The following is a 26,767-nucleotide window of genomic DNA, read 5'->3' as shown; positions in this document are numbered from 1 at the left end:
AAACTTATGTTTCACATTTTCTTTGGTTAAGAAAATAACTACAATTCATAAACATTAGTGAATAGAGGGTTGTGTGTGTAAATACATATTGAAATTATCTGCCTGCAAAAGGAAAACATAATTCTGAATTCTTTGTAAATTATTACAATATTACCTGTACAATATGCCAGCCAACATGTAGATGGGTGTTGAAGTTTGTAGACGTAGTATCCATAACAACGTTTGATCTGGATGGTGTGTGAGGGAAAATGGCAGCAGGAACCCGACCAAGTGTTACACACAGTGCGAGTTACGGTTTCATTAAGCTGGACTGGATGAGGCCCATTTATCCACAAAGGAGCATGAGTTCCACATCTTTCTTGTGCTACACATTTCTCTGGAATCTGAGCGTTGGTCTGACCCAAGTAAAAGCGATACCATCCACTCCAGGCAATGTCCCGGTCACAGTGCATTAAATCGTCTGTATGCTCTGTTGAGCGCCAGGCATCGTTCAGTACAGTGTAATACACACAAGCGTCAACGCATTCAGCAACTCCATTGGTGGTGATGCACTCTGTGCCATCAGGACAACACCGACAGCCGGAACAAGGACCTTCAAATAAAAGACATGGGATAAAACAGAAGATAAACATCAAAAGTCTAAAGACACAAAATACTTTTGCTTTTATTTCGACTTATTGTCATATTTTGAGTTAATGAGGGTGAAGAGGTTTTCCTAATCCTTTAGTGAGAATATCATGCCTACAGTCAGAGGAAATCCTAAAAAAAGCAATCACACCTCACTATGAGTTAAATAAACCTCAGCTTTAAGTCCTGGTTTTAGCAGATTCTTAATAGACATTAAATCCTTTTCATCAGTCAGACTACCTGCAACAGCCTGACAGCTACATGTCGCTTTCCAATTACAGTTTGTCTCTATATGGACTAAACAGATTCTGCTCTGGACAAAGAACAGAAATGTCTCACAGTCTGTTTCTGTTTGAAAATGTTGATTCTGTTAATGATCACTAAACATGTTTTTTTACTTTGCTGTCCTTCAAATGAGGCTCTTTTTTTAGTTGCTCCATTGCAAATTTTTGAGTCATTTCTTAAGGCTTCAACAGTCTTCAAAAAGAAAACTGGTCATGAGAGGTGGAGGACATGTAGCAATGGTCAAGAAACTGGGACTCAAATCTGACAGTCGTGTTGAAGACTGAGACCGTATACGAGTCCTGTGCCACTGTGCTACTTACATAGCAGATGGTCTTGTTCAATGACCAACCAACAGACTAAAATAATTTTTAGTTTTATTGCCTCTAGTGGCCTTTATTTGACAGGAAAGTGGATAATGGGAGAAGGGTGAAGACATGCGGCAAAGGTCGCCAGGTTGGGAATGGAGCCTGTGACAGCCACGTCGAGGACTAAGGTCTCCATATGTGGGTCGTATTTAACCTTTGCGCCACCACAGCACACCAAACTAACAACATTTTGGTGTTAAAAATGTCTGTTTCATAATGAAATGTAAAGTCTTACCAGTAGCTGCAGTAATGTTGATGCCACTGCTCCTGACATTGTCAAGAACAGAGAAGAGAGTGAATGTGTAGTTTGTTGCAGGAGTGAGAGATGAGACTGTGTAGTTCACTGGTCCATCTGCATCTGGGGCACTGATGAATGTCTCCACACCATTAAACTGGAGAACAAAGCTGGTGATGTTGTTGATCTTGTTCCACTGCAGAGTGATGCTGATGTCAGTTTGTCCTGACTTCATTAATCCATCTGCATTCCAAGGAAATGGTGTTCTCTGGTAAATGCTAAGCGTCCTGCATGGTGTTGGGCTGTGAGCACAACCCCCATCTGTGGACGTCGGGCCCTCATACCATCCTCATGGAGTCGGTTTCTAACCGTTTGTGCAGACACATGCACATTTGTGGCCTGCTGGAGGTAATTTTGCAGGGCTCTGGCAGTGCTCTTCCTGTTCCTTCTTGCACAAAGGCGGAGGTAGCGGTCCTGCTGCTGGGTTGTTGCCCTCCTACGGCCTCCTCCACGTCTCCTGGTGTACTGGCTTGTCTCCTGGTAGCGCCTCCAGCCTCTGGACACTACGCTGACAGACACAGCAAACCTTCTTGCCAAAGCTCGCATTGATGTGCCATCCTGGATGAGCTGCACTACCTGAGCCACTTGTGTGGGTTGTAGAGTCCATCTCATGCTACCACGAGTGTGAAAGCACCACCAACATTCAAAACTGACCAAAACATCAGCCAGACAGCATAGGTACTGAGAAGTGGTCTGTGGTCCCCACCTGCAGAACCACTCCTTTATTGAGTGTGTCTTGCTAATTGCCAATAATTTCCATCTGTTGTCTATTCCATTTGCACAACAGCAGGGGAAATTGATTGTCAATCAGTGTTGCTTCCTAAGTGGACAGTTTGATTTCACAGAAGTTTGATTTACTTGGAGTTATATTGTGTTGTTTAAGTGTTCCCTTTATTTATTTTTTTTTGAGCAGTGTATGTTTAATATTAAGGGCTAACGTTACAGTAATGGAGTTTAATAACTTTAGCTAACATTAACTTACAGCAAGGTAGGATTGGCTTGAATTGCTCATAGCTAACTTTACAGAGAAAGAGAACATAGTCAATGTTATTTTCTCAAAGAAAATGTAAAGTTAATAAGACACATACCTCATATGTATTAGGTATCAAACTTCGGCTTCTTTTTAAACAGGAGGTCTGGCCGTTATAACTTGTGTTAGGTTTGCCCCACAATTGTGTTGGTAAAGATTTCGTCTTTACCAACACACTGCATGCCTGTTCGTGCACTGCTGCCTCTCACTGGTGGAGATGGTGTATTGCACTACTTAACCCTTGTGTTTAGAAATGGGGTCCAACCAACCCCACACGCGTAAAACCTTTATCACTTGCCACAGTTCTCTACATTTGCCTCAGTCCTCGCACGCACAAGGGTTAAAACAGCCTTAAATAATGTTTCAAATGCCAAGTTCAGTGCTTTGTAGACATCTTGCTGTAAAACTTTAGGATCGATTAAATTAAGAAAATTAAGACTCAAAAACATGGCAGAGCTATATAATATTACTACATAAAGTAAATTTTTAAAGTTTAATCGGTAATACTATCATAACAAATTTGTCAGATCATGATTTCTTGGTTAATGACAACTTGTCATAACGAAGACATTTTGAATAATGTCAACTTTGTATTAAAAGTGTCATTATTTACCGAATGACGCTTTATGACAACAGTCATAAATATTCTTGAAGACTTATTGATGTTCATGACAGATGTTATGTCATGTTTGTTACAGTGTCATGACAGTCTTATTCACCCCCTTCAAATAAAGTGTTACCGAAATGAGATACATTACTTGGTTTGTAGCAGATGAATGGATAACTCAGGCTGCAGTTTTCATCTGACCATCTTCCAGAGTCACTAAATGATCCAGCAACACACTGATCACCAGAGGGATCGTTGGGCTCGCCATCCGCCCAGTATCGAAACAGAGAGTCGCTGCCATCAGACCACAGCTTTTCCCGATACAGTCCAATCCAAACAGTGCTGGAACCTATAAGGTTTCTGATGATTTCATTTTCTGTCTGATTTCGTACACTGGGAAGGAAAAAATTTAATAATGAAATTAAACACAGTATGCAAAGATAATCAATGTGTATGGCTTTCTATTTCAAAACAACTTAAAATGCAGTTATTTTTATGTAACAACACCAGAAATAACGGATAAAGGATAAAGTCATTAAAAATGGCAGCACAAGGAGTTGGAGATCTTTTTACAGATTATGTGTCTTATAATCTGTTTGATCAAATATATATAAAAATCATATTTTTTAGAAAAGTTACATAATGCAGCTTTAAAGCTTTAGGCTGTAAGAACTTTAAATCTTGAGTTTTTTAATTCTTATGAAAGTAGCAGTAACTTAAAACTTTATGTTGTACAAACATAATGTATGAGCTCAGATAGTCAATAAAAATGGTCAAATCATGTAAAAAGAAAAACTGGGGTCCTTAGCCACTGTATCAAAGGAATATAACTATGTCACAACAGAATTTCAGCCTATAACTGCAGTATTGTTTAACTTTTAAAATATTGTTTGTAGTATAATTGTTTGATATTCATTCAAATATATAAAAAATGCATGACAGACCAAGATAGAAAAAAAATAAATAAAATTTCAGCATATGATTGTTTTATGTAAAATGTTTACTTATGAAAATCACTACAGAATCACAAGCTCTTGAAGAGATGCAGAGTTAAAGAGATTAAACTAGTTTCAAGCATTAACCTCCATTCAAAGGGATCCAACAATAAATGGGAGAAGGTGGGAACACAAGAAGCAGAGTTCCTGAGATCAGGATTCATATCCTGGGCAGCTGCTTCAAAAATTTTATCAATTTTTTTTTTGATTGATTTTCATAACTTTATGTAAACACCAACAAAAGTAAACAAAAACAACCCACCCCAAATCAACAAGGAGCACTGCAGTGACCACATAAAAACATACATACAACCTACAAACACAAAGTAGAGATAAACATTCCTGGGCATGGTTGAAAGTAGTTGAAACTGTCGGACAGCCCAGTGAGTGATACTTTGAATGTTAAAAAAAATGGGGGAAAAAAAGAGAAAGAAAGGTTGGAAGGACAGTCCTCATCTCCAGTAGAATTCACACTGCAATCTGTAAAAAAGATTGCAATGGGTTCCAGATCCTCCAGAATTTGTCTGACTTTTGATGAAGATCATGAGTCAGTTTTTCATCTGAGACATTAGCAGAAATTTGTGATATTTACATATCAACTGTAGGGGCCTGTGGTGCCGACCATCTCAGTAGTATACATTTCTTGGCCAGAAATAAGAGGATTACAATCAAATGTTTAGTATCTGCATTTATTAGAGTGTCTGGAGAATGATTGAAAAGACAGCAGGAGGGAGTTAGTGGGAACTCTTTACCAACGATCTCTTGTGTCATCAGATGATCTGCTTTCCAGAAAGTTTGAATACAATTGCAAGACCAAAATAAATGAATAAATGTGCCCCTATGTATTTTTGCATTTATAACAAAGATCTGAAGCATCAGGGAACAGCTTTTGGGTTTGGCAATTTTTCAGAGGAGGACCTGTCCAGAGATGCGTTCATTGCGCAATTAAAGTCACCTGCCAAAAAAACGGTTTCTTCACTATGATTGTAAAACAATAAAATTATTTGTGGCATAAATTGAGGCGAGTCATCATTAGAATAGTTATATGTTGTCCATGGATCGAGCCCTCAGTTAAAATAAATCTCCACTCTGAATCCTTCTCCTCATACTCCAGAATAAAAGGAAGATTCTTGCGTATAAGAATGACCGTACCCTTCTTATTTTGTGAATGGGAGGAAAAGTATACATTACTTGCCCAATCCCTTTTAAGTTTCAAATGTTCTGTAACAAATAACCTAGTTTCCTGTAATAGTGCTATTTCAAGTTTGTTTTTTGTTTTTTTCAGGCAAATCAAAACCTTCTTCCTCTTGATCACATGACCCAGTCCCTGTACATTCCAGGTAACAATCTTAAGAGAACCAGACATACAAACTATAAGGACAGTAAACACTGGGTATTATAGTCTTTTTAAATGGGCAGTTCAGTTTCTCACTACACCTAGAACCACCAGATAGTGTAAAGTGAAATATTACATCAATTAGAAATCAGGCTTAAGAAAAGTGACCAGCGTGCCATTTTCTATCATAGGAGGATATGTTCATTTAATTAAAAAGAGATTAGCTTAATAAGAGGCAGCAGGTGTAGAAAAAGCAGATAGAAAAAAATATTTAAGGGAATGACTGATACACGCAAAGAAAAAGTATGACAAGAGATACCAGAGTTACCAGAAATACAGGAATACAGCTTACATAACTCAGCACCAGGAGCAACAGGAAGTCAATGGAAAATAGTTGACAGAAACAATGCAATGTTGTTATTGCTAAAATAAATCTAGACCAAGTGTTTACAAAGAGAAAGAACAACAATGTGTCAACTTCTTAAAGTGCAAAACAAAAGCTCAGAGAAAAACATCTGTAGAATTCATGAACTAGAACTACAATCTCTCTTTACATAGATTATTAATGCATTAATGCAGTATTTGCTTTAAGATACAGTGTTGTTATTACCTGGCCAGGTCAACATAATTTTCACGGCAGAATTGCTGAGCTCCTGTCCAGGTTAATAAAATGTTACTGAAAACATAGGATGGTGATCCATCTACTGTACCTGTAAATATATAGACAAGATGTAAGAAAATAATATACATTAATTTTGTATTCTATTTCTCATATATATATATATATATATATATATATATATATATATATATATATATATATATATATATATATATATATATATATATATATATATATATATATATATATATACACTTACCATTGTAGCACACAAATTCCATTGCTACCATGCACTGAATGTCATCCCATTGGCCCGGTGAGCTATCACTAGAACCATAAAACCTGACACAATGCTGTTGTCCATAATAATCGTCGGGTTGCCCAGGTTGCCAGTTCCTAAATGAATTTTCTCCAGGACCATAGAAGCTGCTGTCATTTAGGGACCATTGCCAGCTGTTTATTGTGTCGTCGTAGAGACCGATCCATGCCTTGCCTAAGTAAATAATAAAAAAATATCTTTATTATATTTAGAAGCTTCAGTGAAACATGTTTACTGTTAAGACTTTCAGTAATACTGATATAAACAATGCAGGGTTTGTATTTATATGTGTTGTCTTCCTTTTTTCAAGTTAAAAACTCACCTGTATAATTTGAGGTGGTACTTAGAAAGTCATCAACATCAGCTGTGCTTTCAATGGTGGCCAGATCAGTGTAGTTCCGTCTGCAGACACTCTGAGCTTCTGTCCATGTTAGCAACGTGTTCACAAAGTAGTACTGATGGCTTTGGGCGCTAGCAACACTGAGCAGGGCGCCTGAAATAAAACCCATTAAACTTTAACAGCATTGAATTACAATGGAAAATGGCAGCAAAAACAGTCACTAAAATCATTTAATTATTATTAGACTATCCAAATAACAAGATGTGTAGTTAAGTGAGAGTCACTGTCAATGTTGACATTCAGGTCTACAATTTGTTTTACTGTAATATCCATTATCTGTGTAGTTCAAAATGATTTATATTAAAAGTCTATATCAAAAGTTTATTGCCAACGTCATAATTTTATGAGATACTCCTGAGTCAAATGCTTAATGACCTCCTTGGCAAAATCCCATGGCAATTACTTTATTATTGCAGATCAGCTTGACTGGATGACATTATATATCATAGTCCCTAGTTTTCTTCAGGCTAACTAAGATTACTATAATGTTAAAATATTTAGAGAAAACCCAGCGGAGGATGTTAATAACTTTAATATTTGTAAAACAATGTTAGAGTTATATGGAGGTAAACCTGTGGATGTATTTTAAACACACTACTTACTTAAGTGACATCCTGGCAAAATGGAAACAAGTCGGTCAAAATCAGAGGAACAGAGAATTTAAAATTTTATGAATATTGATAATTCTAATGGACACAAAGGTTTCAGAAATGTTCAGCCATATTTAATGTCAAACAGTGAGAAAAAAGGCCAAATTGATTGGCCTTGTTCAGCACATTTCATATCTGATTTTGTACATCGAGGATGTTGGAGAAAGTAAGACAGAACATGTAAGTAGGTCCCCAGTAGGATTTGCACCTTTTATTTTCTTTCATTGAAGTGCGAGTGCTAATCACATACATGTATTCACTCAATTTAACAGACAAATTCCATAATCGACATCGTCGCAAATTATAAAATTGAACGAATCAGGTCTCTGGAGCTAGAATGTACTTGCACATTTTTAACACAGAACTTAAATTTAACTATTGCCTTACCTTTCCTCTCTGTCTCAGTTTCCCATTGTGCAAAAATAACTAAATGAAAAAAGATTATAAGAAGCCAGAATAAGAAAACAGACACAAACCTGTGAGCCCAAACATGATCAGCCTGAAATCCATCAGCAAAAGCTGAAGAAAAAACTACAGTATCCAGATAATGTCTACTAAAGCCAAACACTATGAATGCATTTCACAACTTATGCAAGCTAAAAACCTATAAGCTACGAAGCACACTACAACAAAATCTTGCAATGTAGTGCATGTTTAAAGGTACAACAGGTGGGTGTGGTTTTCATGGAAGAGACATTCAATTAGCTACCAGCATCTGACAGTACAGGAATGTGGATGAGCATAGTTTTAAAATGAAAGTTCTCACGCAACAAAGCAGAGAACTGTCATTTGATGCACCAGTAACTAAGACAACCAGAATTCATAGGGATTCACTTTGCATTAGGGTGTTTTATCAAAAGTCTGTTGCCAACATTATAATTTGTGGGACTTAAAGGTCATGCAAGCAGATAGTCAGCAGCATCATACTCTAATTATGTGTTTTTTTCACTGAAGATGTCAGAAGACTTCCAGTAAGAGTCGAAATCCAGTCATCCGTAGAAATATTCAGATTATGCAGCAGTTTCCCAGGCGAATGAGACACAAACATGAAACAATGAGCAAAATTGTCAGAATGCTCAAGTTCATGGTGTCGGAACAATTTTATCATCTTGAAGGTAACCAAAATAAATTAGGTGACTATAAACTGTAGGAGAAAGCGAGAAAATGCCAAACATACTTTATATAATGTGAGAAAAAGTGTAAATATCTTAGTGTTAAATCTAGATTACAGTCTGGAGTGGCGACAACATTATCACTGGACTCATCTGTCTGTACAAAAACTTTCTGACGGTCTGCTAGTCCACAATGTACATTAGCATGTTTTTACTACTGTAGCTTGCTTTTGTGAGACGGTAACGCACGTGATAGCTGCGCTGTGACGTAAAATGAGCATTAGCCAATGAAACGCGGCCCCTGTGGTAAGGTCCATAATGTGCAGTTGTGCCACTGATTTGCCCAAACGTTTAGGTTAAAGACGAAACTTGGAAGAAGCCACGCCCCTCTTCACAAGCCTCCATTTTCAACAAGACTGTGAACGTTGCATATCGGGCTTCTCCTCTACTTTGAAATAAAGACATAGTAAGTTAAAAGAACATAAAGTTTCAACGTGAATAGGATTTTAGAAATAAGTATAATCTTTTTCGAACATGTTTGATATTTATTTTTATGGTTATTTAAGATATTTATTACAGTATGTTGCTCTGACAAAGAGCTTCGGTGTTGCTACAACATGACTGTTGGAAAAAAAAGATTATGGGGAAGGGCCCAATTTGTCAAGTAAATTAAATTCAGTTGTTTAATCGTATTTGTTCGAAACTTAACATAATCAAAATTTTAAAAATCGATTTAGTTTTAAAAGAAAAGATAGACGGTTTGTCCCCTGATTTTTGCGGGCTTAGTTCACTAGTGTGCAATATGCGCGCGCATCCTTAGCGGGCTGAGGCTAGTGTTCGAACACCAAAAGTTATGGCGGAGGAGGGCAAGCAGAGCTATTAATAAAGTGGGCATATTATGCTTTTTGAAAATAAAATAACTTTTACAAAGTTATTAGGCGATAAATTTGTTGTGTAAACTTGAATTATGCGCTTGGTTTATTAACATATAGCTTAATTACAAACATGCTCGGACGGTTTCGGACTTATCCGCGGCTCGTTAAGGCTCATTAAGCCGAGAGAGAACCACAGTCTCCCGGCACATTGCTTTCAAACTCCCGCTGGTTTAAGGGAACGAGTTAAAAGCAAAAATAAGACTATCTAATGTTAATGTTTGCTAATTTTATTATTGTTACTATTAACTAGAAATACATTTATTTAAAGTTGTTGCTGAAAGTTATTCAGCACTAAGTTAGTGTAAGTTAAGTTTTACTTCTAAATTAAATTATGTGTCATTTTATATTAAGTGCTATATTTATTTTTAGGAACATAAAAATTACTCTGAACATTTGAAATTGCTGGCTATGTACAAGTTATTTGCAGTGGAGACAGCTATAAGATTGAATTCAGTCATTCTTAAAGTTTGTTTTGTGATTTTGTCTATTCTGATAGATTTTGTAATTTTACATCCAGGATATTCAGGAGAATTAAGCGAAACCCAAACTCTGTTCTCAACGAAGACCTTCTGTATGGCGAAGAACATGAGTCTGCTCCCTCAAGGTATTGAAGCTCGGAAGAAATGTTCTCTAAAATGTTTTCATGCTTTTTAGTTATTGCAACATTTTATTACTAGCTTATGTTTGATACAGAAGAAGATGTAGTCCTGCAGTTGCTGCCAGTACTCCTCCCTGCTCCACCTTACTAATTTGGGAGAAGAGTTTCAGACCCATGAACCTGAAAGTTCATGGGTCTATTATCCAACCTGTAATATTAATATTTATTGGATATTAATATTCATTAATATCCAACCTGTAAGTCAACATTCATCTCTGAATTATGCTCAAATTGTTTAAATAAGTGCATCACATTCAGTCGTGAGTTTTTGTGTTAAGATGGAATCAGTCAGAAATTAGTTTTTGAGAATGTAGCTCTTTACCTTTAAATTCACTAAAGGCCTGTTTTTGTGTCTTCTCTCTCTTGTTCTCAATGAAGATCTTTTGTATGGCCAAGAAGAGAAAGGAGCAGCCATCTTCTCAACAACATGGATTTTCTCCCTTAAGGTATTGAAGCTCAAGAGATGTTTTCTAAACTGTTTTTAACATTTTGACACAAGCTTATGTTTGCCAGACAGACAAGATGATGTAGCCCTGGAGCTGCTGCCAGTACTCCGCCCCACTCCACCTGTGACGGTGTGGCGAGAGGTTGGAGAAGGAGTTAGCGGTGGTTAGCCACTCTAACCAAAAACAGCAGGACGCACTTTTGAAGTATTCCACACTTTCAATTTATTTAACTTCGTCCACCTAAAGCCATTTCTTCACGCTACTAAGCATTATATTTCCATACATTAGAAAAGTAACATTAGTTTACTGTTCTGCACCTCATCATCAGCTATGTTCTCTTCTACAACAAAATGGAAGACTAGTTCTTCTGTACAATAGTACAGCAAAAAAGGGAATAGGCGCCCCCTTGTGGTGATACCTACTCATCTCTAGGAACCAAACAGCATAATGACTGTTGCACACCTTACGCATTTGGGAGAAGAGTTTCAGACCCATCAACCTGGAAGTTCAGAAGGTTTCGTTGATATCCAGCCTGTAAGTCAACCTTCATCTCTGAATCATGCTCAAATTGTTTACTGTTTAAATAAGTGCATCACTAATGGCCTTTTTTTTCTGTCATCTTTCTCCATCAGGTTGGGACAAACCTAAAGGCACATCTACAAAATGCGACAACCCGTATGTTCTCATGCAGGGAGACTGAAAAAATGTCGTTAAAAATGCTCCTTGTTTAATGGCTGAAACTTTTACTTGTAGTTTGCTTTAAAGCAGACTTTTTACATGAAATGTTTTCTAATGTGTAGTAACAGATACTTCTGGAGTTGTAGCTAAATGAGTTGAAGTGATTTAACTATATACTTTTGAAAAAACTTACTTGTACCTTTTGTAAATGAAATCTGCTGGCTCTACATATGCATAACATGTAAATAAAAGAAGCTTTAAATTCATATTGTTTTTAATTCTGTTTTTATATAGTGACATTTAAGATAAATATATTTTTTAACCCAACTATAGTGGTATAATAACCCTTGTGTTGGATTATGAGTTTCAACCCAATTTTGGGTCAGTTTAACCAATTTAAACAAGTCAATTTAACCCAACATTTGGCTAGTTGCCATGACCCAATGTGCTGGGTCAAACCATCAACCCAGCCCACTTGGGTTAAAACAACCCACCGTTGGGTCGGTCCATATTTGACCCAGCACTGGGTTACGAATTGGGTTATTTTTAATCCAGCAGTTTTTACTGTGTAAAGACTTCTTTATCTTCATGACAGATGTTATGTCATGTTTGTGACAGTGTCATGCCATTCTTATTCACACACCGTCAAATAAAGTGTTACCAAAATCTTTAAGTAGTATTCTAAGGCATGAATTTACTAGTATTTTAAATTTGTGTAGTTTGAATCCCACCTTTATGTTTAAGATGGCATTCAAATTTTACATTTTCAAAGAGCAAAGCTCTACTTTGTTGCTAAACCACAAGTGTGGACTGTGGGACTTTGCTACGGTACATCCAGTTAATTCATATGCTCAAGTAAATTTTTTGTGTATTTCCTGATGCCATCGATCTCACAAACACAACAACCTGGTTACACAAAAGTAAAACAAATTAAAACATATGCACAAGTTTAAAACAAATTACAACACAGTTTAAACGCAGCGGCACTCATTGATAGTATCACATTGCATGTTTTTAAGAACAACCAACACCTTTTCTGGGGTCTGATGATTGTCGGCATCAGGCTCCTTAACCCGGCGTTTGGTTCATCCCGCAGCGCCAGTTCAGCTTACCTAAAGTGGCCCACTGGGCAGCTCGCATTCCACAGCCCAGTTCCTCCCGGGGTTACGCCTGTATGAGGGCCGCTTTGCCATCAATCTTTGCGGCTGGGACTAGTCGCAGGCCCCAGCTGGACTCAGGTCCATCCTCCCCTCCTCTCCTCCTGTGGCCTCCGGAAAATGTCCAATGAAATGAGATCCGACATCAAGTTCAGACGGGACCTGATTCACTGCAATAACAGCCATCACACTTAATGCTTGCTTCCCTTTTTCTTCCCAATATAAATAAATACATACAATATTTGCTTCTCTCCACTAGATGGAGAGAAGCTGAAGAATGATGAAGATTTCTTGCATTAATAAGGTTATAAATCTGTATTTAAAAATATAATGACCAGGGAAGCAACATGGAGTCACACTGACCTAAGTTTTACTTTTTTATACTTTTACTTTGTTTTCATTAATGAGTTGGGATTTGTGCATACAATCAAATAACACAACTTTTTTCTTCTTCAAGATTTTGCATCCAGCTCTCAGTATTTCATCCAAGACCACTTTTCCAATAAAAATTAACCACTTCATTGATACCCAAAACTGTATTTAAAGGCAACAAAATCACAGAAGAAACAAATGATTAATGAAAAAAACCCATATAAATCAAATTATTGGTGAACCAAAACAGGTTAAAATATCAAGCAAAAGAAAATCAAATCTGTAAAATGACAACATCCCAGAATTATGAAATTAGTACATAAAATAAACCTCATGTTATTTCAGGGAAAGGAAAGAACGTTACAGTTGAATTATCCAGAATTTGATTCCATCGGTGATTTCATGGTTTGGAAGAAACAATTTTCAGAGTAAGCTGTGGCGGCAGATTATATTCTCTGAAGAGCTGGATTGAAAAACACATATGAGTCAAAGGTTAAAATAGACACAAATAGACATAAAAAAGTCAAAATAGATACTAGCTCACCTCTATCAAAACGTCTTCTAGCTCTGATTCTGTCATTGCTCCAAGAATCTTCAACTTCAAATTCAATCCCAAAACATAATCTGTTGATAACAAAAATTAGACATTTATAATTCACTAACATAACAGAAATCTATTAAATTGCAGATTAATAAAAGTAATGTGATGATTGTTTTTGAGAAAAATTCAAACTGTAATATTTTTATATGACAAAAAATGTCCAAATAAGGGAAAAAAATACAAAAAAATTGTTTATTTACTCACTTGGCCCTGTTTGTTGGTCAATGAAGTTTCAAGTTTCAAGCAGGTTGGTTTTGTTGACATGAAAAGAAGAAAGAAAATCAATGAAACAATACTGGGGTGATTTCATATTTTAATTTTCTTGTAATTTCAAGGAAAGAACAACAGAAAGACAATAATTGCAGGTGTTTCAAAATAAGACTTTGCGCAATCTTTTTTAAGTTCTCCAGTAAAATTAAAGTAATTAAAACCACTGCAAATTTGAATTTATGTAACAAATAAAGCAAATCTGTTGGATTTGCCTTATTTTTGAATTTATCTATGGGATTAAGTATTTTACCAGTAGTTGCAAGTATACTGACTCCACTGCTTCTGACATTGTCAAACACAGAGAACAGGGTGAATGTGTAGTTTGTCCGAGCGGTCAGAGATGTGACTGTGTGTTTCACTGGTCCGTCTCCATCTGGTGAACTGATGTTTGTCTCTGTGCCGTTAAACTGCAGAACAAAGCTGATGTTGATGCCGACTTTATTCCATCGCAGAGTGATGCTGGTCTCATCTTGTTCTGATGCTCTGAAGCCTTTGGCATTTTTAGGCGCTAAGACAAGTGAGGACAAATTTAAATAATTTATTCAAAACCTTTATCCTCCAAAAGTTTACATTTATAAACAATATTGTCATGATGATAAAAAAAAGTCCCAAGTTTCCAAGTCAAGTAATGTTATTTGATCAAATTCTAATCTAAGAAATCAAATCTGGTAAAGTAAAACAAACATTTATGTTCAAATGCTGAAGCATAAAATAAAGTTCAGGGATCAGATGATTTTCAGGTTTACTGTTTGAATGAAGAGAGTTTGACTGGACCATTAAATATGCATTTAAGTATATTTTGCTTTTTGCAAAATGATATAAATACATACTCATGTAATAAAGACTGGCTAAAATGGCCAAATTATATGTTTGCATACGAGACTTGTTTGTCTTTTCATATTTGAGCCATGATTGTCTCAAAGATTTGTTAATATGTTTATACTGAACATTGAGTTTCTTTACACTAAAGTTTAAAACACTTATTGTTCAACATTCTGCTTGATGGCTGTTTGCTCTTGGCTTTTATTTCAAATTTTAAACATTCCAATTCTATTAATTTATTTTTTACCCTTATAAATTAATGTTCTGGCTCATAGTGTTACTTCCTCATTGCATGTGGCGTTAGACAATTTAGTCCCATAAAATTAAAACCCTCCACTAGTGTTTTCAAATCTTAGACTTTGTGTCCATAAAAAAATAAGGTATTTATTCACAGGTGCTTGTTACCATTATTTAATTTAGAAGTGTGTATTTTAAAGCACAACTGTTTGAATCTACAAACGTCCAACTTAATCTGTATTCCTACTGTTGTAAAATCTAATTTCATCAATCAGAAACAGCGTACTCTTTATTATTAATAGAAGACAATAAAAATTGTTTGAAGTTTTGTTTTAGCACAGTTGTCAAACTGGCACCATTAATACTTTCAGTTAACTCTGGATACATCCTGAAATAATATAAAAAGGCCAAAAATAATATTTATCTTGGGTTAAAGTATTTTTTTTCCACTAAATTGAGATTTGAATTTATTGTTAAGTGTGATGTTAGCAAGTTTGAATCATTGATGGTTCAACCTGATTTTCATGATTTTGGAGGAAAAACCATTTGCCGTGGTTGTGAATAAATGTATGTGCTTTATATTCATACCAGTGACTGCAGTAAATTGTACTCCACTGCTTCTGACGTTCTCAAACACAGAGAAGAGAGTGAATGTGTATCTGGTTCCAGCAGTGAGAGATGAAACTGTGTGGTTCACTGGTCCGTCTCCATCTGGTGCTCTGATGAATGTCTGAATGCCGTTAAACAGGAGAACAAAGCTGGTGCTGTTGTTGATTTTATTCCACTGCAGAGTGATGCTGCTTTCATCTTGATCTGATGACCTGAAGCCTTGTGGATTTTTAGGTGCTGAGACAAAAGCACCTTAAAAATTAGATAATTTTATGTTATTAAAGAGGAAAAAAAGGTAAAATTTTTTATTCTCTAAAAGATAATATTCTAAAACAATATTGAGATGATGATGATGATGATGCAACATGTCCTAAAATCTTAATCCAGAAAATAATTTAGTTTAAAAAAAATCCTAATCAAGTAACAATATTTTATGAAACTCTAATATAAGAAATCAAATCTGGGTAAAGTAAAACATACTGCTATGTTCAAATGCTAAAGTATACAATAAAGGTCAGATCAGTTGATTTTGAGTTTTTCTCTTTGATTGAAAAGTTTGATTTTCAAACACTAGAACTGCTTCCATCATATTATGTACACATATGTAATGAAGGCTTTTCTATAACCAGAATAAATGATTTTGCTCAAATGGCCAAATGACGTTTGCATTTACGTCTTATTTGCAGTCTTTTCGTACTTTAGCCATGGTTGTCTCAATGTAGTATCTAAAAATAAATGTAACAAATCATTGATTTTCATCACATTAGACAAGTTTAAAACTCAACATGTTTTCGCTCATCGCATATGAACACAGAGTTTCAGTAATTACTCAAGAAATGTTTTGGTAATGGACTTTGTTGTTGGCAGGGTAATTATGGTCATTTTCTTACCTGTTGCAGCTTCAAGTTGTACTCCACTGCTTCTGACGTTCTCAAACACGGAGAAGAGAGTGAATGTGTATCTGGTTCCAGCAGTGAGAGATGAAACTGTGTAGTTCACTGGTCCGTCTCCATCTGGTGCTATGATGTTTGTCTCTGATCCGTTAAACTGGAGAACAAAGCTGGTGCTGTTGTTGATTTTACTCCACTGCAGAGTGATGCTGCTCTCATCTTGATCTGATGCTCTCAGGTCTTCTGCATCTTGAGGTGCTGAGAAAAAAATGACGGAAAACAGTTAATTTCTTCAAAATCTCTATCCACCAAAAGACAACATGTACAAACAATACTGTGATGGTTGTGATGATGAAACGTCCCCTATGGTAGGCAAAATGTTATTTCAATTTATAAAGATGGAAATGAAGTCACAATATTTTATCAAGCTCTTATATAAGAAACCAAATCTAGTTAAGTAAAATGTGGCAGGCACAAAATTACTTTCACATCCGCATGTTTTGCAACCCAACCAGCAGGGGGCGATGTGGCACAGTGGGTTTTCTGTGTCTACTTCTGAAGCTCCTTCATAGCCACAGAGATTCCAGAAGACTCCAGCCAAACAAGCCTGTGTCCAGCAAGAGATTTGTGGTTCCACAAGATGCAGCAGATGGAGCAGAGTGGCTTTTCCAAAAATCATAGACTTGAAGGTTAAGCTGGTGCGTGAGAACCGAGGCCAGAGGCCGTGCCCAGATCTCAACTGAACACACTCTTGGAAGCAAACCACAACATGACTTGTAGCGATGCCTTACTCAGCCAACTGAGACTAAGATTTGGTCTTCTTGACGGCAGAAAGATGACATGGTGCGTGAAATAACACAGAAGACCAGCAAGAGGTGAGAGCCTAGGCAAGATCATGCCTTACAGTTGGCCAAGAAAGCGTGCCTTGGAAGCCATTCACCCCGAGCGCAAATCCAATCCACGTCACAATAAACCTCTCTCCACTCCACCCATAGCCTGTCTCCTCTGCTTCCACTTCCTCAAATCGGTGTGATGGCAAATTGCAAGGCTTTGCCTGTTTCAGAGTGCAAGAAAACCACTTGTGATCTATTCATTTGGAGATATTTTATTTACATTTATCATTAAAACTTTTGGCTGAAGTACTGCTTTTAATCCCACTGTAGCACAGAGTGCATATTCATTCTCCAACTCAATATTTGACATTCATGGATGTCACCCGACAACATTTAAAAGCATTGGGCATCAGCTGGGGTTCAAGATTTTGGAGAAATCATTTGGCCTTGGTTGTAGGCTTGTTGCGCTAAAAACAAATTAATCTCATGAGCTCGATAATAAAATTAGCTTGATAATCTTGCCTGTTTTAACAGGCAATAATCCTGTTTTAATCCTCTCTCTACCAAAGAGACTAGAAGACAAAAAACTTAATTCTGGTGCCTCGTGTTTCTCCTTTCCTCTCCTTGGTAATGACTCAACACAGACAAAAAACTGAGGTTTTTCATCTGAGTGGACGAAAATCCTCAGTTGTCATCCACTTGGGCTGAACCCAACATGGGACATGATAGTGACAACAACAAACAAAGTTGGAAGAATTTTCAATTTTCTTGTGTAGCGACACTAGCCCGCGTGTGCACGAGCTCCAAATTTCACATGCAGGACTTATTGTTCACTCAGTTGGATGAGGACAAGCACCGTCGCCTCACTGCGCAAGCTCCATAGAAATGAATGGAGAGGGAGCAGCGCTGTCTCCCGTAAGCGTTACCTCAGTTACCTGCCGGGCTCCTGGTATCCTATGACAGAGCGCAGCATAAAGCCCTGTGAAGACGAGCGAGCCAGGAAAACGTAGGTTTAAAAGCCAAATGTGACAGCTAGCAGTCTGGAAACGCGTTGGATCAAACCGAATGACTGTGGTGAAACACTGAACCTGTGGACCCGCTATGCTGTAAAACAGTAGCAACTAAACGATACAACCAACATACCTGCACCTTGGGGATAAAAAAACAACAAAACTTCAACAATTGGGCTGTTTCCGTCTGAGTGACTGTCTACTCTCACTGAGGTGCAGTGGCGGTTTCTGATAGGGGTTACAGGGGCTACCGTCCAGGGGTATGTCCCTCTCCCCTCCTCCCGATCAACAAAAGGACCTGAAAGTAAACCATGCCATGCCAACTCCCTTCTTCCCCCTCCATCCCAATTATTAGTTTTTACAAGGTCTTCCAGTTCCAGTGCTACATGTTCTTTAGAAATTAGTTTATTGACCCTGAGAGAGTGTATTTGCATTGTTGTGCAATTTTTAATGCTTAGTTAGCAAAGGCCTTAAAATGACAATATAATCATTCACTGAAATAATTTCTGGAGCAATTAATCGTCCAGCAAAATTTATTTTCGTGACGAGCCTTTGTGGTTGAGCAAAATTTAATGTACGTCATATTCTTACCAGTAACAGCTGTAAGTTGTACTCCACTGCTTCTGATGTTGCCAAACACAGAGAAGAGAGTGAATGTGTATCTGGTTCCAGCAGTGAGAGATGAAACTGTGTGAGTTACTGGTCCGTCTCCATCTGGCGCTCTGATGAATGTCTCTGTGCCGTTAAACTGGAGAACAAAGCCGATGCTGTTGTTGATTTTATTCCATTGCAGAGTGATGCTGCCCTCAACTTGTTCTGATGGCCTGAAGCCTTCCACATTTCCTGATGCTAAGACAAAAGAGGAAAAAACAAGATTCAAAATATTTATCATCCAAAGGATAACATATAAAAACAAAATTTTGATGACGATGACACGACATGTCCCAACAGTTTAAGCCAAATAATAATTTAATTAAAAACAAATTCAAATTAAATCTGCAAGCAGTGTCGGAAGCCCCCGCAGCTCAGCGCCGCTATGGTCTTATGGCGACTGCGGGAGCTCCAGCCACACCACTCGCTCGCCACAGTCAACACTCTCATGCCATTCCCTATCCCGTCAGCTAGGTGACGCAGATTGAGACGTGCAGCAGTGCTCTCTAAAAAAGCCAAAAATATGGTGCAAATCATAAGTATTAAATGTAAACGATATATTAAGGAGATAAAGATGTTGGAATAACCTTGGTGGCGCAGTGGAGTCAAATTACTGTTTACTTTGGGCTTTTTAGAGGTTCACAAAAGTCAAACATATCAAGTTTGTTTCATATCGGATGATGCATGGTTGACACCATGGCTTACCTGCATTCTGACAAAAAATGAAGTTGATGGCAGGAAATCCCTAGGAGTTTGTTAAAGTTCGACGTGATTAAAATTGAAAAATAGCCAAAATATGCCCTTTCACCCAAAATGGCCACCTCCCTGTGCATTTTTAGGGGGTACCTTCAGGGGTGAAAGTAGTTTTAAATTCTTGGGGGGTACCACGACAAAAAAATTAATCATATATATATATATATATATATATATATATATATATATATATATATATATATATATATATATATATATATATATATATATATATATATATATATATATATATATAGGTCCTTCCGACAAGGTGCTGGAAGTACAATCATGGGAGGACAAGCCCCTACATGGGATGTACCACCGACAAATAACTGAAGTGGCTGATGTCAGGAAAACCTACCAATGGCTGGAGAAAGCTGGACTCAAGGACAGCACAGAGGCTCTCATCCTGGCTGCACAGGAACAGGCCCTAAACACCAGAGCAATAGAGGCTCAGATCTACCACACCAGAGAAGACCCAAGGTGTAGGTTGTGCAAGGAGGCCCCTGAGACAGTCCAGCACATAATAGCAGGGTGCAAGATGCTGGCAGGAAAAGCGTACATGGAACGACATAACCAAGTGGCGGGCATAGTGTACAGGAACATCTGTGCAGAATATGGACTGGAAGCCCCGAGATCAAAGTGGGGAACACCCCCAAAAGTGGTGGAGAATGACCGAGCTAAGATCCTGTGGGACTTCCAGATCCAGACAGACAAGATGGTAATGGCGAACCAACCGGACATTGTGGTGGTGGATAAAGAACAGAGGAAAGCCGTTGTGGTGGATGTAGCAATACCAAGTGACTACAACATCAGGAAAAAGGAGCATGAGAAATTGGAGAAGTACCAGGGCCTCAGGGAGGAACTGGAAAAGACCTGGAAGGTGAAGACCACAGTGGTGCCTGTGGTCATTGGGGCCCTCAGGGCAGTCACCCCCAAACTGGAGGAGTGGCTCAAATAGATCCCAGGAACAACATCAGACATCTCAGTCCAGAAATGTGCAGTTCTAGGCACAGCCAAGATACTGCGCAGAACCCTCAAGCTCCCAGGCCTCTGGTAGAGGACCCGAGCTCAGAGGATGAAACAGACCACCCGCGGAGGGTGAGAAGGGAATTTTTTTTTTTTTAGGTCCTTCTAAAAAAATTAGCATATTTTGATAAAGTTCATTATTTTCCATAATGTAATGATAAAAATTAAACTGTCACATATTTTAGATTCATTGCACACCAACTGAAATATTTCAGGTCTTTTATTGGTTTAATACTGATGATTTTGGCATAGAGCTCATGAAAACCCAAAATCTGGCACAGGTAAATTTTCTTTTCCTGAATACATGTTAATTACATGTATAATTACCACAGTTTCTGGTAGTAATTACCAGAAACTGTGGTAATTACTACCACAGTAATTACCACAGTTTCTACAGTTTCTGTGGTTTCTGTGTAATTACCACAGTTTCTGTGTAGAACTAAAGTAGAACTATTGTAGTGTTCTACTAAAGTTCTACTTTGCTAGAAATGCTAGAACACTAAAGCTTGCATTTCAAAGTACCAGAATGCTTAACACCAGTTAATATGGTAGTTAAATAACTTTTATAGCAATTGGAGTAGAAAATCTACTAAGACATTGTGTCTGAACAAAATTTTATGTGAATTTGGACACAAGTTTACTATTTGGGGACCTCTGTATTAGACAACTTCAAAAAATTCTTAATAGTTCACACACAATACTTAAGTGTTTAAATAAATACACATGTTGAATGAAAACATAAATAAAAAATACATTTAAGATCACCAGAACAGATTTACTATCTGGGGACTTTTATTTGGATCACACAACATTTATGCCTTTAAATAAATAGGTATAACCGGTGCAGGGGCAAAGCACGAAACGCGCATTGAGGCCTTGGTCCTCATGGCCGTGGTTGCGGGTTCGGTTCCTGGCCTGGCGGCATTTACCGCATGTCTTCCCCCTTCTCATTGCCCTCTTTCCTGACTAACTACTTTCAAGTAAAGGCGACTATAGCCAACAAAACCACATAAAAAAAAAAGTTTTACCTGAGCAGATGACACCAGCATCTTTCCTATGTAGACAGTTATGTATCCCAAATCCTTGATGCTGACATGCTGTAAGTGAATCTTCATTTCCCAAACACGACACGTCATCTAGCCAGATTTGTCCTGTTCCTTCACCAAAGGTAGCATTAGTGGTAGCAGACAGTGCTGTTCCACAGCCCAACTGTCCACAGACCACATGAGCATCTGTTAAGTCCCATCCATCATCACAGACTGTTCCCCAGGTACTGTTGTGGTAGATTTCAACTCTCCCAGAACATTGTGTTGATCCATCACCAGCTAACCGGATATAGTCTTGAAGCAGAAGAAGAAACATAGAAAAATATTTAGCTCGTAGAATGAAATCAGAATGAACGTTGTGTATTTTAGATCAATTAGATTACCAAAAATATCAGCATTTGCTAAATGCCAGAATAATTAGAGAGAGGATATTTTAAGCCAACTTTTATGACTTTCTTCAAAGTAAAAAAGGTAAATACACTTTACTAAACTGTATTACTTGGGTCAAACATTTTGGATGCCCTACCACTTCGTAAATAATTGTCAGGAATTTTGGCCCATTCCTCCACTCAGCCATTTTTGTAGTCTGTCTAGCTCGCAGATAGATGCCTTTCCAACTTTTCCTATTAATATTTGAATGGATTGTCTGTGATGGCCATTCCAAAATGTTGACTTTGTTATACTTAAGCCACTTTGTAACCATTTTGGCTGTTTGACAAAAGACTATTTGCACCCAAGTGTTAATTTAATGGTTGATGTCTTGAGATGTTGCTTCAGTATTTCCACATAATGTTCTTTCTTCATGATGCCATCTATTTTGTGAACTGCATCAGTCCATAGTAATCTTAGTGTATTTAACCTCAACAGAAAAACAGAAATAAAAATAGAATTTAGTAAAAAAAGAAAACATTTCCGTAGTACTAATTGAACTAAAAGTGGAAACAATGATCTTGATTTTATGTCATATTGTGAAAAATGAATGTCTGTTTAATGTATGTAAGCTTCTAGTTAAAACTGTATGGATTTTCAAATACTTGTGACTCATTACATTTCTATGGTGTCTTAGATTTTCTGAAGACTTATCTGTCTGACACATTTCAAAATCTATAAGATTTCAAGATGTTTTTCACTCTAGAAAAACATCTTGAAAGTCTAGTTTCTGATTAATAAAATTGTAAGGCTGAAAGAAGAGTGAACAGAAATTCTTCAAGTAGAATCTAATTTTAATGTACTTTTAAGCATACTTTGTGGGCTTTTAAGGAAACAGGAAGAGTAAGAAATCTTATGGGGAAGTATCTGACTTCCAGTAACACATCAAAAAGCAATTAGTAAAACCAAAAGTTTTCTTTAGTAAGGAAGAAGAAAGAAGAAGAAAAAAAAAGATTCCGATATTGGCTTATACCATTTTTTTGTCTGAAATTTCAGTAAAATAGTAAAAAAGTTATTGAGTTGGTGACAGTGGGGTGACTGTTGTGAACTGTAAACATACAGACATGACCTGGTGGGTCAATCTGTCAGTCAAAGCTCTCTCACTGAGCTGCCATCTTAGGTTCTTTATGTGAAATATTTTCTGTACCCTCTGAGCTGTACCCTTTTTGTAAAGTCTTGCAGGTTGCCATATAGTGACATAGGATGTTTTGCTTAGTATTATGTCTCTTCAATACACATAAGCTGAACTTCTGTAGAAAGATGAGAAGTTTGTGGATTCTTATAATTATTGTGTTATAAAGCATAAATGTTCATGCCAGATTTTATTTTTGAGTTTTAAATCTTTCTACTTCCCTGCAGGCTGGCTTGATGCTCCAGAAAAATTGAAAACCACAGTTTTTACACCAATGCCAGTGCACTGACCATTGCATTTCAAAGTAGCAGGATCAATCAATCCATCAAATTTTATTTGTATAGCACATTTCAGCAGCAAAGCATTTCAAAGTGCTTTACATCATTAAAAACTAAAACCCAGAATCATATAGCACTGAGTAAACAGTAAAAAGAGAGAGAAAAAATATATATGTATATAAAATAAAGATAAAAGACATTAAAACCTGCTCCCCTTTTTTACCCTATAGAACTTTTGCTAAAACACCATTTAACTAGGACTCTAGCTGAAACGCTGTTAATTGGGACTCTAACCCTTCGAACTTTAGTTGAAACGCCGTCAACTGGGGCTCTAACCCCTAGGACTTTAGTTGAAGGCTGTCAACTGGAACTCTAACCCTTAGGTCTTTAGTTGAAACACTATTTAACTGGGATTGAGGGGTGTAGATGGTTGGTACAACAACAACACATCTTTAAGGTATTGTGGTGCTGAGCCATTTAGTGATATATAAACTAACGACATTATTTCAAAGTCTGTTCTCTGAGCTACAGGGAGCCAGTGTAGGGACTTTAAAACTGGTGTTATGTGCTCTATCTTCCTGGTTTTAATGAGAACGCGAGCAGCAGCATTCTGGATCAGCTGCAGCTGTTTGATTGATTTATTAGTCAGACCTGTGAAGACGCTGTTGCAGTAATCAATGCGGCTAAAGATAAATGCATGGATGAGTTTCTCCAGATCGTGCTGAGACATAAGTCCTCTAACCCTAGAGATGTTCTTCAGGTGATAGAAGACCAAATTTGTGACTGTGTTAATGTGGCTCTGAAGGTTCAGGTCAGAGTCCATCACTACTCCCAGGTTTCGGGCCTGATCGCTGGTTTTCTGTTGTACTAACTGAAGCTGTGCATTGATTCTAGTTCGCTCCTCTTTAGGTCCAAAGATAATAACTTCAGTTTTGTTTCAATTCAGCTGGAGAAAGTTTTGGCATATCCACACACATTGATCTGTTCTAAGCATCTATTCAGTGATTGGATGGGTTCAGAGTCACACGGTGACATTGTGATGTAGAACTGTGCATCATCTGCATAGCTATGGTAGCTAATCTTATTTCCTGTTATAACCTGAGCCAATGGGAGCATATAAATACTGAAAAGAAGGGGTCCTAGGATTGAACCTTGGGGTACCCCACATGTGACCTTTGACCTCTCTGATGAGAAGTTTCTGAATGAAACAAAGAAATCCCTGTTCTTTATGTAAGATTCAAACCAGTGGAGCACTGGACCGGAGAGTCCGACCCAAGTCTCCAGTCGATTCAGTAAAATGTCGTGGTCAACAGTGTCAAAAGCTGCACTGAGGTCCAACAGAACCAGCACTGTGGTTCTCCCACTATCTGTATTTACATGGATGTCATTGAACACTTTTACAACGGCCGTCTCCGTGCTGTGGTGAGCATGAAAACCAGACTGGAAGGAGTCAAAGTGATTGGTTATTGTTAGGAAGTTATTTAATTGTCTAAAAACAGATTTTTCAATAACTTAGCATATGAATGGGAGGTTGGAGATCGGCCTATAATTCTGCAGTATTGATTTGTCTAAATTGTTCTTTTACTTTTTTATCAATGGTTTGATAATTGCTGTTTTGAAAGCCTAGGGGAAAACACCTGAAGTTTACTATTTGGATTAAATCATTGGCTACGACTGGCAAAACTTTCTTAAAGAAATGTGTGGGTAGGACATCCAGACAGCAGGAACTGGAGCTTAATTGACTTATAATTTCTTCTAGAGTTTTATAATTAAGTAGTTGAAATTTTGTCATTGTTCCTGCATTTGTTTTGTTTGGGCACAACAATGGTACTGGCTTTAGAGTGGATGTGCAGATTAATTCTCTGATTTTTTTATTTTCTCTGAAAAGAAGCTGGAAAACTTGTTGCAGGCGGCATTAGTTTGAAATTCAGGTGGCAACGTCACAGGAGGGTTTGTGAGCCTGTCAACAGTAGCAAATAAAGCTCGAGCATTGTTAATGTTTTTGTTTATGACATCTGCAAAGAAAGCCTCTCTTGCATGTTTTAGTGTTGAGTGATAGTTACATAGTCTTTCTTTATAAATGTCATAGTAAACATGAAGTTGAGTTTTACACCATTTGCATTCAGCCCAATGGCTAAGTTGTTTTGCAGATTGAACTATTTGTGCATTTCTCCATGGAGATTTCTTCCTACCAGACACAACCTTCACTTTAATGGAGGCAATGTAATCAATGATATCTGAAACTTTACACTGAAAATCATCTACCAACTTATCTACACCATTACAGCTTAAGACAGTGTTTCTCAACCTTTTTTGGGCCAACACCCCCCTAGCCTTTATCCAGGTCCCTCACCGCCCCCCACCAAATAATTTGCAGGCTACTTTGCACCTACAATTCACAGGCGTCTACGAAAAATGCAATGAACATTCAAGTTAAAATTGGTAGACCTAACAGCAGCCAATCAGAGTGGAAAAAATATTCTTATTTTGTGCCATTTTCTAGTTGTTAAATATTAAACAAATGACAAGATAAAAGATGTACAGCATGACAGTTTAAACTTTTAACTATTTGCAAAACGACTGAGCTCTGCAACATTAAAAAATGGATAGAACTGTAACTACATTAATCATAGCTGCTCTTCTCTTCGGTAGTTGCCAGTTTCTGGTGGTGCAGCTCTGTGCTGCCTTCAGGAGAATGGGACATCAGAGTATCAGCTATAAAACTTCACCCACATGGCATTTATTGTGCAAACCAGAGCTTTCAGTGGAAAAACAAAAGTTCCAGGTTATTTTAATGCCATACAAATATTAGACAGAAACATGGATTATATCTTTATATAGATCTGTCTATTGATTTATAGATTAATAAATTGACTTATTAATCTATGAGAGCAGTGCAGGAGTTGACTTTAAAGGTAGGTTTCGGCTCAGAGCCGGCCATGCCGATTCGTCCAGGTGAGGGGTTCTCCCCGTTAGTTGTCTCAAGGGATCTGCAGTGTGAGACTTTTGTTTCGGCTTGGCGCCCTGAGTGATCCAGAGTGAGCTGCTTGGGGTGTGCGACCTCTCTGCTGATTTGAGGAAGCGTTGTTTCATTTCCACAGGTAGCATTGATCTCAAAGTTCACCTCCATCTGTTAAATCTTCATTTCTAAAATCTGAAGTCGTTGTAGAATACTGCTCATGTCCTAGGGGTCAAATGGGGGCATTTTGCCCTGGTTCAACTTGGAGGTGAAGAGCAGTAAGGTAAAAATAAAATAAGAGTGAGAAAATCTCCCAGTTCTTAGGTTTT

At 37.5% G+C, this 26,767-nt stretch overlaps 2 protein-coding genes and 1 long non-coding RNA gene across 4 annotated transcripts in view; 1 reads left to right on the top strand and 2 right to left on the bottom strand.

The window, feature by feature from the left end:
• The window catches only part of LOC145548776 (uncharacterized), a 43,234-nt gene extending 36,727 nt beyond the window's left edge, over positions 1–6,507 (bottom strand). For both annotated transcript variants that reach the window (XM_081599716.1, XM_081599717.1), the window contains exons 1-3: positions 6,422–6,507; positions 6,151–6,250; positions 3,361–3,602 (exon numbers count right to left, since the gene is read on the bottom strand). The gene's annotated coding sequence lies outside the window, so the exon portion shown is untranslated. The remainder of the gene's footprint in view (positions 1–3,360; positions 3,603–6,150; positions 6,251–6,421) is intronic.
• LOC103480546 (scavenger receptor cysteine-rich type 1 protein M160-like) overlaps positions 1–26,767 on the bottom strand; it is a 53,916-nt gene that overhangs the window by 3,675 nt on the left and 23,474 nt on the right. Inside the window, 7 exon segments of the mRNA XM_081599983.1 lie at positions 155–592; positions 1,513–1,849; positions 13,787–14,268; positions 15,408–15,680; positions 16,319–16,576; positions 18,753–19,010; positions 21,623–21,934. Coding sequence (XP_081456109.1) covers positions 155–592; positions 1,513–1,849; positions 13,787–14,268; positions 15,408–15,680; positions 16,319–16,576; positions 18,753–19,010; positions 21,623–21,934 — 2,358 coding nt within the window.
• LOC103480545 (uncharacterized) lies at positions 8,986–11,001 on the top strand. Its single transcript, XR_001777537.2, has 4 exons — positions 8,986–9,109; positions 10,096–10,182; positions 10,615–10,682; positions 10,750–11,001. It is a non-coding gene; the product is annotated as an uncharacterized LOC103480545 (long non-coding RNA).

Source organism: Poecilia reticulata, chromosome 18 (genome assembly GCF_904066995.2).
Source record: "Poecilia reticulata chromosome 18, P_reticulata-male-v2, whole genome shotgun sequence".
NCBI classification, from domain to species: Eukaryota; Metazoa; Chordata; class Actinopteri; order Cyprinodontiformes; family Poeciliidae; genus Poecilia; species Poecilia reticulata.
This window is presented reverse-complemented; position numbering and strand designations above follow the sequence as displayed.